This window comes from Wyeomyia smithii, chromosome 3, assembly GCF_029784165.1.
Source record: "Wyeomyia smithii strain HCP4-BCI-WySm-NY-G18 chromosome 3, ASM2978416v1, whole genome shotgun sequence".
Classification (NCBI taxonomy): Eukaryota; Metazoa; Arthropoda; class Insecta; order Diptera; family Culicidae; genus Wyeomyia; species Wyeomyia smithii.
The window spans coordinates 217,805,393-217,818,377 of NC_073696.1; the positions used below are offsets into that span (position 1 = coordinate 217,805,393).

Genomic DNA, 12,985 nt, shown 5'->3' on the forward strand with positions numbered 1-12,985 from the left:
GTCAAATATTTGACCTTCTGACATAATGGTCAAATTTATTTGACATCATGGTTGTTGTTTGCCCGTGTTTGCCCCATGTTAAAATTGGAGAGTGACAAATAATTATCTTTGACCAAATTTTTATCTGTCAAAAAGTGACAAATATTTGACGCTCGGTCAAAGAGTGTACTACACTCTTTAGTGTTTCAAGTAATTCCGTTATGCAAACACGATCGATTTTATTCTCCCTTTCGTACCGTGTAAAACCATATCCAACTATAGACCATTTTACGAACTGGCAGATGTCAAGGATCCTGCTGATATTGATGCTGCTTTTACGTCCGTTATGTCAGCGGTTCCGAGCTTTCTGTCAAAATTTCATTCATGAATTGAGTTCAGAAACGCCTCGTAAAATGGTCTATAGCTGCACCACGTTACAATCAGTTTCTTCTATTGTATGACATTTACATGCCCATAGGCGCCAAAGCAGGGGTGGACAATTTATTTATGGCAGCGCGTTGTAATGATTCTGGGGTGGTACTTAGATTATTTTCAGCGCCCCGACAGTTATATTAAAGTCGCAGCACTAAATCGAAATCGCGATTTTAGTTGCGCGTTACGAGTTTTGAGCCTGAATTGTTGATTGATAGCCAAAATGTTCTTCAAACTTGAAACATGATGAGTACTAGCGAAAGTTGAATTGAAATTCAAAAAACACGAATTAATCCACCTAGCGGTGAGACCTAGCCTTTCTCATCCGCTCTTTTTTATTTGCTAAAACAGATTTGCCAAAAAAAAAACCTGAAATTCAAAGAAAAATACATCATGATAATTTCTGCTAGGTTCATAGATAACTCTTAGTAATAAACTGAGGTAGCCGACAGCACATTTATACCGAACATTTTGAACTAAACATTCACACGCATACGAACATACATTCACACACACAAATTATATAGATTCACTCACACATGCATATTACATTTGAAGAAATATGTTCCAAATATATTAGACAATTTTTGATGATTGTTATATAATCAAAACCTCACCACATACACAAGACATACGTTACACTCAGGAAGAAATCTTCCAAAAAAGTTGGTACAAAATGAACTACTCGAATGGTACCACGATCTGAATAAAATCACTATTTGAGTTGTTTTTGAAGGCAGTGTACCTGCGCAGCCCTGCATTTGTCTCGTTCCTACTCGAAAAATGCTGCATTGATTTTGTAAATAACTTTTGACAGTTCCTTATGGAATTTTCCCTGGGGCTCGTTAAAGCCGAGAAAAAGAAAATTCATTTTGTTTATTATTTGTCGAACAGTTGGACAGGGCGAGGTACGGAGTACTATGGGGCAACGTGTACCAGAAAAAAAGGCCAGTGTTACGTATGTCTTAAGTATGTGACCTCACTGTGGGTTTTTCAGGAACCAGAATGATGCTTAGAGGTCTGGAATCAACTTCAGGTTTCATTTTGAAATCCGAAATTGCGGCTTCCGTCTTTTAGAATACATCCTAAAATTGCCAAATACAAACCAATAGAGGTATTTCCACTCTTTGCGTTCCAAGAATAGCGATGTTGTATTTCAAGTAAATGAATTTTTCTAACGAAGACATTGAAAAGTTGACAAAACGATTTCAAGTATAAAATCATTTGCTATCAATTTCTGATACTCGATGGTACTTTTTTTCGGGAAATTTTTTGTTATCTCATCACCACCATTTTTAGTGGTCCTATTGAAAATTATTTTCAAGGTACGCCCTTTTCGTGGTGTACGTTAGGATTCATCATCTTCGCGCATGAACCTTTTAGTACAGTTTCGATTTAAAGCAATATTTATGTTTTGGTTTGCTTGTTTCTTCGATTTCCTCGTGTTCAATTCTTTACGCAAGTAAAATTATAGTGAAGCAAGCTATATTTTTCAATTTGATATGAAAATAGTAAAAAAAAAAATAGGACACTGAACAAAACCAGCACTAAATAGCTACAAATACAAAGGTTCACATACGTGTAAATGTTAAATTTTGCTCGGCGTGCCGTACTTCTTGTGAGGTCTACTAGTTCTGCGGGTAGAATAAATCAGAACCGCTGCCTATCCGTTCCCAGTCCACGAGCCGTAACGTTTCTCGCCCAAATGGCTGAAGCTGTAGAACAAAAAATATCCGAAAACAAGGAGCGGGGAGAAGAGCGACATCGTCAAAAGAGACAGCAATATGAAGCACCAAAAAGTCGCTACAATGGAATCGTAAAAAAACGCAAATGGGAGGATCCACCGTCAGATCCGGAAGCTGTGAAAGATTTCGATCCCTCTACGCGCGTTAAGAAACGCAAATGTATCATTCTACTCGGTTACTCTGGAGTAGACTATCTGGGTATGCAGCGAAATCCCGGAACTAAAACCATCGAGGAGGACCTACTGACTACAATGCTGAAGCACGGTTGGATAAGCGATGAAGCCTTCAAGCAGCCTCAGCAGATTCAATTCCAGCGTGCAGCTCGAACGGACAAAGGTGTATCGGCGGCAACACAGGTGGTTTCGCTTAAGTTACCGGAGAAGTTGGATTTAGATGCACTGAACGCTGATCTGCCACAGCAGATTCGGGTCTTCGCAGTGAAACGTGTTACCAAGGGTTTTAATTCTAAGTCGAATTGTGATGCTCGTACATACACGTATACACTGCCAACGATTGCGTTTGCTTTAAACGACGAAAAAGTTGATATCGAAACGTATAGACTGACCGAGGAACGACTGCGAACTGTTAACGAGACATTAAAACTGTTTGAAGGTACGAAAAACTTTCATAACTTTACGAGTCGTAAAGAGTTTATCGATCCGTCGGCCAAACGATTTATCATGTCGTTTGAATGTGAGGCACCATTCGTTCCGAACGAAACAACTGTAGAGTTTGCCACCATAAAAATAAAAGGACAAAGTTTTATGCTACATCAGATTCGAAAGATGGTCGGTCTCACGTTGGCCGTCGTTCGCGGTTTAACTCCATCCGAGACGATCGTTAAGGCTTTCGAAGAGGTTCGATACGGTGTTCCCACGGCACCTGGCTTAGGTCTGGTGTTAAGTCGAATCCACTACGAGAAGTATAACGCTCGATACGGTCAGGACGGATGCCATGAAGTGTTGGATTTTCATAAAGAAGACGAACAAATTCAGGAGTTTTTCAAAAAACATATTGCTTCCACGATCGTCAAGACGGAGTTGACAAGTAACTCTATGGTGGAGTGGTTGGAAACGTTACCACTGCACAGCTACGAGCCCCGTAATGAAAATGAACCACGCGAATATAATGGTAAGCAAAAATCAGATGAAGATGCTGACGAGGATGAGTGATTCTCGTGTTTCCCATAAACAGTAATCGATAGTCTAAAAGTGAGACAATAAGTTGCTAGAGCTTAAAAGAAATTCTGGAACAGAATTCACCCATGTATGATCGGCGTTGGACTAGAACAAACCAAGCGCCATTTTTTTAATTGAGTTAACACCAATGGATGTTAATTAATTATCTTTCTTTCATGAAGAAACAAGCTGACCAGACTGAAGAAAATTTTCTAACGTTGCAGGATAAAATTTTATTAAGCACGAATTTTTATTCCTCAGTTGCTTCTAAGCTTGCTACAGCCATCTGAAGTGCTCCTTCTCTAGTTTTGTTACCGCCAATGAATCCGGTTTGGTGGCAGAAAGTAAATCCTTCGATATCCACTATATCTTTGTCTCTCTTGCCTCGCCAAGGTGCAGCTAAGAACTTGCGACAAACAAAACTCGCCGGTTGTAGAGGAACGCAAATGACGCGCCAATCATTTTCCTTATTGAAGTAGATAACATACTTGGGAAGTCCTACAATGTTGTGCTCTTCTTCCAGCTCATAAAGATGGTCCTTCCAAGGGCAAAATCTTTCGAGCTCTAGAATTGCACCCGAGGAATGAACTTTCATCCTGTTTTTTACCGCATTGATCACAAGCTCCCGGGCTGACCACCAACAAATAGCATAATATAGCACCTTTTCAACGAACTCCTCTCCCACATAAGCCTTTGCCTTCTCGAATCGTTTGAATACATCTGCGTCCGTCACAGCCTCTTCATTCCACGCCGGATTAAACCTAGCGACGCGAGCACTAAGATGTGAATTGATAGTGTATTTTGGTTCTCCGTCGAACATAGGCACTCCATTATCAATGGCATCTAATTCAGCAATTAGATTGTCATACACTTTCCGGTAAACGCCACGAATCATATCATCCGCCGGTTCGGGTACAGAATTTTTCGCCAGAATAATTCGGATGACTTCTTCTCCAAAATACGTATAAATCAAACCAGCAGAACTTAATCTAACAAGAATAATTGCTCAAAATAGTGCAAAATTTTTAAATATATTTTAAGACTCACCGAATTTCGCGTTTCACCTTTATCTCAGGTCGTAATGAATTGAGCGTTTCTTGAAAGCTGGATTGATGATGATCGAAGCGATTTTTCTTGGGATCAAATACTGCCCCGACATCTACAACGATGTCACATTGATCCAGTTGTTCGTTATCCCGCGTCCTTTGAATGCTTGCATTAGCATAACGCGGAAGCTGTTGCAACATAAAGCACGCCAGTAGTTCATCGCAATGGAATATGCCGTCGTGTGTACCGATTACTAGACTGTCGCTCTCCTTAAATCGTTTCGACTCAGAAGTTGCATTTACGGCGGAACACATTTTCGCTTGACTACGAAAGTTTTTTTCTTGTACACTAACTTTTTGCAATGAACAGCTATACCGGGACCAACTGAACAAGGTTATGGATCGACTAACGAAACCCTTTCTGCAAGAATTGCAAGAATGGACAGCCGGGAGAATCTTTGACAGCTGTAGTCGAAGCATTTTTGATGCTTTACTTCGATGACATTCCATGTCAATGATGTTTGTTGTTGCTTTTTATCGTTCTCATGATTTTAGATTTTAAGTAAAAGTATTAGGATCACTGAATAAATCTAGCTGGGTATTAAATTCGTTCCGGAAAAAAGTATGCTCTTTTTTCTTAAAAAGTATAACCCAGCCCAGCTGTCACCGAGTAAAAATATCAGTCAAGTTTTAGTCACTGTATATTTCGAGGAAGGTTCTTCATTTAATGCAAGTGTCTGATTTTAAAATGCCAATAGAAACATTATTACTTATTCAGAACCCGACTGTGTTTTTTATATGTATTTTGCTCAAATTTTAGCCTAAGCCGAAATTCGAAACAATAACATAATGTGACGAATGTACTAAATATTAATTATATAAGGATATTTAAGATAACTAGGTGGATTTGAGTAAGATTGTTGATTAGCAAAAATTGAATAACAAAAACATTCAATTAGTTACAGTTGCTTTTGAACAAATAAGCTATTATTAAATATTTATATATATTACTCATACATGATTATGCGATAATATAAATAATATAGGCACAAGATGGCTCAACTGATAAAACAAGGGCAGGATAAGCACCTGAAATTTGCTTTGGATCAACCAGAGGAAGGTGAGAATTTTAAATATTTTCTATTTCCAAGCAAGCGTACGTAAACATAAGTTACTGTAGTTCTAGTCGAATTTTGTAAACTAGCCATTGAGTACATTAGCAATGGAATTAACGAAAAGAAGTGCACGATAGCAGCAAGTAAGTTAAACTTGCAAACTGGTCATATTCACATTATTACCTATTTCGTAATGATTTGCCTAATCTGCAGAAAAACTTGAGACAACGTTTGACACCATCAAATCCTGCATCGAAGCATTAGTTTGCCTGCTCATCGATTGCACCAAGATGCACATCAGTGAGCAAGACTTTCAAACATTGAAAACTATCGACTTCACTGAGAGTCAAATCGATATCCTCTGGCAGTTCGTAAGCAGCAAACGTAAACTGGTTGAGAATATTTTGAAGAATTCGCCCGACAGCGAGTTGCATTTCCGCGATCTGGAATGGCGTCTAGAAGCTAAGGTTGCCAGCAGAGTGTTACACCAGCAGGCTACGCCAATAATAGCGATGAAACTGCATCTGGACAGTGAGGTCGTTAACGAACATAAGGAAAAACTTTCGCAGGAGCCGAACGGAACGGGTGATTTGAGCACGCGAAGGGAAATCCTTTTGCAAACGGATCCAACCAGTCTCGTTCACTTGATTCAGGTTCTTGAGCAGGCTTTGATAGATTCTAAAACGCACAGAGTCAGAAATTTTGTAAAATCATTTCAAAAGTAAATCATTCCAGTATTGAATCTATATATTTCAAATAAATTTGGTTTTAACATTTAATAGTACTCTCGTCAAAGTATTTGTTATACTTCTTCCATTGGTACCGTTGTTTAGGATCCCGCTTACTCCAGGCTGGGTTAATGTTTGGCATTAGACCCGCTTTTTGAGCCATGATTACAAGCGCTCCTATCCGACGCTGTTGGCGCTTACATAACCCAGTAACCCGTCGTGGTAACATGCAGCCATCGCTTCGAAGAAACTGGCTCAAAATCAAAACATCGGTATGTTTTACTTCAAGACCCAGTGTACACTTTGGACAGAATTGTTTTCCGCTTAATTTAGCTTCGGTTACTTGCTGAAGCACTTGGTTAGTTCTGGGTGATGGAACATAATCTGCACTAATTACGAGCCGGTCATTTTGAACGGTTTGTTTGACTGTAAATAAGCAAAATATCGTAACCAAAATGTATTCATGACGATTGAGGGTACTTACTTTCTTTAAGGTTGCAGGTCGCCGTTAAGCTGAATGGCCTAAAACCACTGGAGAATGAGGAATTCAATCCTCCTAGTTTAGTTATTCTGAAGAGTGCCATTCTAAAACTTGTTTTATTGTTTTGAACCAAAAATATTTTTTATATTCATTTCATTTGACAGTCAAGCCAAGAAACGTGTAAGAAAAAGAGAGGAAAAATCACCAGCGAAAAATGCAAAAAAATCAGACGCTATTTTAAATATAATTGGTCCGGCAGATGTTTACTTAGAGCAAGCCCACCAGTGGCTAAATTGAAGTTTCTAAAGCTAGTTTGGCAACTCCCACCATAACGCGGCAACCGCACCGGGCGTTGCTATCCCGCATAATCAAAAACCATTGCTGAAGCGGTAAGGACTTTAACTGTACTTAATGAAGTATGGTAACTGTTCGTGATAATATCTTTTATGAGTTATTATTGTACTAAATTGAATGACTTAAACTATTGAGCTACAATATTATAGTCAGTATCCCCAAATAGGATAGTGAGCACTATTTGTTCACCACACCTTCAACGGTTGAAGCTCCATCGAAAAACGAAGAGATATCTTCCAGCAAACGTTGAAGTCGCAGGTTTTTGTCAAACTATATATAATGGCAGGTAATCAAATTGGTCACAAATGTTTCGGCTTTAGTATTTATACAATAACTTTTTCTATCCAGGATCTCCGAGCAGAACGAAGTTGAAGTTGACATTGCACGACGAATGCAAAACAGCGCCCCTCGCAGTCTGAAAGAATACAAATATGACTACTCAAAGACAAATGTGCTACATGGCTGGCAAGTGATGATATCTGCAGGTGAAAAACAAAAACAACATGTTTCTGCAAAAAATAAAGAAATCGTCACTAACAATCTTTATAATATTCAAAACCATATCACGACTATTCCACGAACGATTATCAGAATATAAATCAATATAAATATACCATTCATGAAATGATACCTATACAACTGGAAACTACTGCAAAATAACATATTTATACTATGTGAAGAATAGTTTTAGTACAAAATTTTGGATTATTAGTTTACCATATCGTGTATAATAACGAAAAAAATATGTTCGGGAAAATCGCTGTTTTTGAATGGTAACCATACCTAACGCCTAGTTCACCAAATAGTTATTTCTCAGTTTACTATAAACTAGATGGTCAAAACTGAAGCTGATATGGTATGTAAATGGTTATGTGACTTTTTTATAAATGGTTAAGATACTATACGGGAAACAATTCATGTATGATATTTGTTTATGCGGGATGTTGGTGTGGGAAAAAACAATCCTCACCTCGGGTAGTAGCGAGTTATTAATTTTGGCAACGCGATAGCAACGAGCCGAATCGTTGCTATTTGATGAAATGTCAAACTGTTGTTTTTTTGTGCTCGATAGTGAATGTTCGTAATAATATTACGAAGATGATGAGTGTTTCGAATGCGGACTCAATTGGTCGGCCTCGAAAGACGAAGCGTTTTGCCTCGCTTGTTAAACACGTCGTAGGACGCAAGTGTCGGCGTGAACCACTACTCAATTTTATTTCCGATTGAGCTGAAATTTTGGACAGGGTGTTTTTTCGGGCAGGTAAACATTTTGTATAGGTTTTTTATTGAGATGACCATTTTGGTTGGCATTTTGGTCTGCAACCTACACGATGCGGAAAGCTCAAATTCTCACAAGTTTGGCCAATATTAACCTGGAAGGTTTGAGCAAATCTGCTCGGGAGTATTACCAACTATTTTCTCGTTTCGTTCGGTCGTTTTATAAAAAAATCACAGGAGGGTTGTGTGCAAAGCCACGACCGCAAGGTTGAAGTAGAATACTTTTACACAGCTCTACTTACGGCTGTACATTAACCTACGGCCGGGCGAATCGGTTCCGGCCGCTTTTCGCGTTTAGCCTGGCAGAGGCCTTATGCGCACGGTCAACACAATAGAAAGGTGTTTTCACATTGAAAATTAAACACGGCTTTACTGGAGTAAGTGTTGGCAAATGCATCTACCGCTAATACCGCCGCAATCGTACGAAAGCGCGTCGTTTCATGTGGGGAATAATATCAACAACGAAAAATGACGCGCGTCTAAAGCCTGTATTACACTCTTTGACCAAGCGTCAAATATTTGTCACTTTTTGACAGATAAAAATTTGGTCAAAGATAATTGTTTGTCACTCGCCAATTTTAACATGAGGCAAACACGGGCAAACAACAACCATGATGTCAAATAAATTTGACCAGAAGGTCAAATATTTGACCATTAGACAAAAAGTGTACTACAGGCTTAAGCACACCCGAACTGTTTCGCCGTGCCGCTTCCATTTACTTGCTTATAACATCCGCCTCATGGAAGTACCGACTTTACCTACCGCTGAGGCTGTTACCATACTGCTACTGGTACCCAAAACTATTAATTCTTCAAATTAAGTGTTTTATTTGTCCTCAAAAGAACAATTGTTTAATTCCATATCGGATATAATGCAATCGCATCTCTGTAATATTACCGACAGTCATATTCTTCTGAACATAATGATCCAACTTTTCCATTAGAGGAAGTGCCGGCTGATGTACGGCAAAAATCTCGCCCGATCGCTCGCGTTGGCGTTCGTTCTCAGGCAGAGGCCTGAGACGTGGTGACCAACCACAGGGCAAGTGCTTTGTTTAATTTGAAGGCAGCCACAGGCGCGACCCGCTGCTATATTCTGTTACTGCTATGTGCTGATATCTGCTGCTACTGCTGTCAACGTTGTGGAGGTCTATCCAGCTCACCTTCCGACTAATGAATGTAGCTAGTTTTCCCAGAAACACTTTTCTATAGCCGAAGGGTGCTACGTAATAGGCCACGCCTTTCAGTTCAGTTGTACCATTCCCTAATGTTATTCAGACAAATTATTCCACAATTCGCAAATGATTTTTGTATCCAGTGAAAAAACACCGATGGCGCTCTCATACACGCAACGGTTTTAACCCGTATCTTATTGCGGTTTGTAACATCAAGCGATTTCGTTTGCTCGCTGTTGCGTGTTGCATCATGTTGCAACTTGGCAGCTGGGAGACGACGAAATTCTGTTTATGCTGATTGATTGAATCGACTTCATATTAGCTCTGCATTAGCTAACAGGGCAGTTTATTATTCAAAGTCGGTTATGCTGATCGCAGCCTTTGCGCTGCCCCTACAGTGAGGGGTTTACTTAATAAAGTAAAAATTTGACAACTACAAGAGAATTTGATTGCATCCCGCACAGAATGTCTGCTTGTGTTGATGCCAGAAAATTATTAACCTTCAATTATTTCTTCATTTGCCTTGAAAAAGGCATTTTGCGGTTCAAAATCGGTTGCTGATCACAACCATTGAGCTGCCTCAACAGTGGGGGAATTAACTGCTCCTGAGACGTGGTGACCAACCACAGGGCTAGTGCTGCTGCTAAGGAAGAACGACTGCTGTTGTCGCTGTCTAGAACTATTATGAGCGGCTCCGGCTGAAACAAGCTCTTATATAGGCCAAATAGCATGTTTTCAATTGCAAGGTATATGATTCTGTCGACCGTGCTTGGGAAGCAATCATATAACGACCAATCAGAGGTCGAATTTTTCGTTTTGACAAGGCTTGACTATTTTCAATAGTACAATAGTGCGAATAACAAAATTACAATTATCTTCATTTGGGAAGAATCTTAGAAGATTATCCAATCTATTGCTACAAGAACGAAGGAAAACCATCGAATACTAACCGATTTATTAGCATTTGAAATTGGACATATTTTTCACTTTTTTTGGTTTTAGATTTTCATTTCACATCCCTTATAGCCGAACTTCCTGAGAGAAGTATTCTACTTCAAAACATTTTTCTCCTTTACCGCTGTTTCAATCTTCAAAAATAACCTAAGATGCGTTCGGAAGCGGCGTTGGAAATGGTCATCGGTATAGACCGGTGTTTCCGATAAAAACATTGTTGAAACGCTGGATGGCATCTTCCTCCGCATGGCGGTCAATATTTGGCTATTTACTAGGCTGAAAGCCGCCCAGAATCTTTCCAAAAACCATTTTCTTAAACGCGTATAAGGAAATTTGTTCTGCGAAATCATTTTCTCCATCACTAGAATCAACCAAATACTCGAAAACAATTTACGCGTTCTATATTTAAGTTTTTTTTGGCGGCAAATTTTCAAATAATAATAGCAAACTGTGGGAACCGAAACAGCATGAAATACAGAATACAACTAATGACAGTTCGCCAGCTTTCAGTAGAATAGTCATTTAAGCCAACGTTGCGGGACGTGCCCAGTTTTACGGAATTATTTTAAATAAACATATAAGGATGAAAAAATCCATGTACGCACAAGTAAACAAAACCTGCAAAAGAATTATGTTATCGATAACTTGGGAAACGGAAACAAAGTTAAAACAAAGTTTCATGAAATGGAGGGAAGATTTTATGAAGTAGAAAGAACGTAGCTCATTTCGGAAACGATTGACTGACGGATAAGTTGGTTATTACTGAATCCGAGAAAATATGCGAAATACATCACAAACAAACATTTTGCCAACGCTGGCTAGTGACGGTCTCCAGAAATTGGCAACTGCCGGTGTGAAAAAGAAATAGTGGAATTGGTAATCCCCATTAGCAACGACCGGTGCGAAAATCGATTGCTATCCAATATAGCAACGGCCAGCGTTGTGAAAATAGCAACTCAAATGACAACTCACCGGTGCGCTTGCTCTTACTGGTTTCTCGTCAAACGCGCCTAACACATGAAAAGGGCCCATGTTCACAAATACAAGCAAATCCGGACTACTTCGTGATTAGGGCGAATCTTACACTCAAAATATTTTTCACGTTATTGTTACGTGAAATTTCCTGTAGTTATTCATTTTCTGTCATTTTGCATGATTTATGTGACAAACATAACATCTACGTGAAAATCACATACATACTATGTTTTATCACGTAGCATCTTCGTCAACTTTGCAACGCTAAACAAAATGAAGTACCGCGTGAATTCTCCGTGCGAAAATACACAGAAATCAAAATGACGAAGCTGTTGTGTAATTCAGTCTCTGAACATAAAAAGGAATTTCTCAATGACTTGCCAATAAGTTGTATCGTCTTAGGGATCGTTTCCAACAGAGCGTATCGCAAGACCAACTGGTTGCTTCGGTGTCCGAACTAAAACTGAGCTCTCCCCGCAGTACGACATCCGAACCTCATCATCGCATACACACTGACAGACATATCACTCATTCTTCTATCACAGACATTTACAGACGGCACATCTCTACCTTTTTTAGAAATGAGAAATATTCACATGTTGAACACTAGTTTATATTTACCAATATTTACCTCATTAATATTTTTGTTTACTTCCCCATAAATGGGTTCTTTAGATCCATTTCATTTCTAAGGTTTCCCCAACACAAAATCTCTGAACCTTTCCGGTTTCTTAACCTTTCTACGATATCTATCTAGTTCTTCAATTATCGGATCACTGACTCTATCCTTATCACTTGCGATTATATCTCTATCAGTCACCATATCATTATCTGAGTTTTCCTGTTTTCCATTGTCTTCCTCCGTTACATCTTCCTCACTGGTTTGTAGCTTTTTTAGATGAGCACTGTTCCTAAAATAGGTTTTTCCCGATTCCTTGGACCTGACAGTTATCTTACTTCCATTGACCTCGGCAACATTAAACTCTTCTGCTGTAAACGTCGGTTGCAAAGATCCTGTCTGCTGATTGCGCATAACAACCGTATCACCTTCTTTCAATTGATGAGATGTCGCGTGACGCCGTTCGTCTGATCTGGCCTTGTTTTTTTTTCCTTCAGCATCATATCCCTGTCGCGCATTGGTTCCAATTCGTGGTTGTTACACTTGTTGATTGAGGGCATTGTAGTTAGTAGCTCCCGACCAAGCATCATCTTACTTGGAGCAACTCCTGTTGTTTCTTAGGGTGTGGCATGATACATGAGTAGGTAACTCATTAAATCATGTTCCCAATCTGTTCCTTGAATTGTACTGATTTTGATTCTTCGTCCGATGTTCCTCATTTGTCTTTCCACCGCTCCATTTTGTTCTGGCCAAGACGGAGTGGAAAGATTCAAATGTATGCCATAACTGGAGCAAAACTGTTTAAGTTTCGATGACCTAAACTGAGGACCGTTATCCGCTGTGATCGAACGTGGTACGCCAAATAACGCGAACATTCTCAAAAGCGCACTGATCACTTTTTGGGTAGTAGCTGGTTTCATGGCTTC

General features: G+C 39.3%; 4 protein-coding genes across 4 annotated transcripts; 2 read left to right on the forward strand and 2 right to left on the reverse strand.

Moving 5' to 3' along the window:
• Positions 1-1,810: 1,810 nt before the first annotated feature.
• LOC129731279 (pseudouridylate synthase 1 homolog) lies at positions 1,811-3,369 on the forward strand. The gene has a single exon (XM_055691140.1). It carries the CDS (start codon positions 1,997-1,999, stop codon positions 3,326-3,328), a length of 1,332 nt encoding a protein of 443 aa, XP_055547115.1. The 5' UTR covers positions 1,811-1,996; the 3' UTR covers positions 3,329-3,369.
• Positions 3,370-3,538: 169 nt separating this feature from the next.
• On the reverse strand, positions 3,539-4,876 carry LOC129731280 (MYG1 protein). Its single transcript, XM_055691141.1, has 2 exons — positions 4,382-4,876; positions 3,539-4,323 (listed from the first exon to the last, which is right to left on the reverse strand). Exons 1-2 carry the CDS (start codon positions 4,858-4,860, stop codon positions 3,585-3,587), a joined length of 1,218 nt encoding a protein of 405 aa, XP_055547116.1. The 5' UTR covers positions 4,861-4,876; the 3' UTR covers positions 3,539-3,584.
• A 386-nt stretch (positions 4,877-5,262) lies between these two features.
• LOC129731281 (COMM domain-containing protein 2) lies at positions 5,263-6,274 on the forward strand. Its single transcript, XM_055691142.1, has 3 exons — positions 5,263-5,500; positions 5,561-5,638; positions 5,709-6,274. The coding sequence occupies exons 1-3, from the start codon at positions 5,434-5,436 to the stop codon at positions 6,218-6,220; spliced, it is 657 nt and encodes a 218-aa protein (XP_055547117.1). The 5' UTR covers positions 5,263-5,433; the 3' UTR covers positions 6,221-6,274.
• LOC129731282 (28S ribosomal protein S18a, mitochondrial) lies at positions 6,225-6,930 on the reverse strand. Its single transcript, XM_055691143.1, has 2 exons — positions 6,708-6,930; positions 6,225-6,649 (listed from the first exon to the last, which is right to left on the reverse strand). The coding sequence occupies exons 1-2, from the start codon at positions 6,805-6,807 to the stop codon at positions 6,264-6,266; spliced, it is 486 nt and encodes a 161-aa protein (XP_055547118.1). The 5' UTR covers positions 6,808-6,930; the 3' UTR covers positions 6,225-6,263.
• Positions 6,931-12,985: the final 6,055 nt, after the last annotated feature.

Bases quoted from the DNA above. Each gene is read 5' to 3' on its own strand.
- LOC129731281 (XM_055691142.1), top strand. From the start codon at position 5,434: ATGGCTCAACTGATAAAACAAGGGCAGGATAAGCACCTGAAATTTGCT. The intron at 5,501-5,560 runs GTGAGAATTTTA...AAGTTACTGTAG, and splicing joins TTTGGATCAACCAGAGGAAG to TTCTAGTCGAATTTTGTAAA. The intron at 5,639-5,708 runs GTAAGTTAAACT...CCTAATCTGCAG, and splicing joins GAAGTGCACGATAGCAGCAA to AAAAACTTGAGACAACGTTT.
- LOC129731280 (XM_055691141.1), bottom strand. From the start codon at position 4,860: ATGCTTCGACTACAGCTGTCAAAGATTCTCCCGGCTGTCCATTCTTGC. The intron at 4,324-4,381 runs GTGAGTCTTAAA...TATTCTTGTTAG, and splicing joins AAGGTGAAACGCGAAATTCG to ATTAAGTTCTGCTGGTTTGA.
- LOC129731279 (XM_055691140.1), top strand. From the start codon at position 1,997: ATGTTAAATTTTGCTCGGCGTGCCGTACTTCTTGTGAGGTCTACTAGT.
- LOC129731282 (XM_055691143.1), bottom strand. From the start codon at position 6,807: ATGGCACTCTTCAGAATAACTAAACTAGGAGGATTGAATTCCTCATTC. The intron at 6,650-6,707 runs GTAAGTACCCTC...GCTTATTTACAG, and splicing joins GACCTGCAACCTTAAAGAAA to TCAAACAAACCGTTCAAAAT.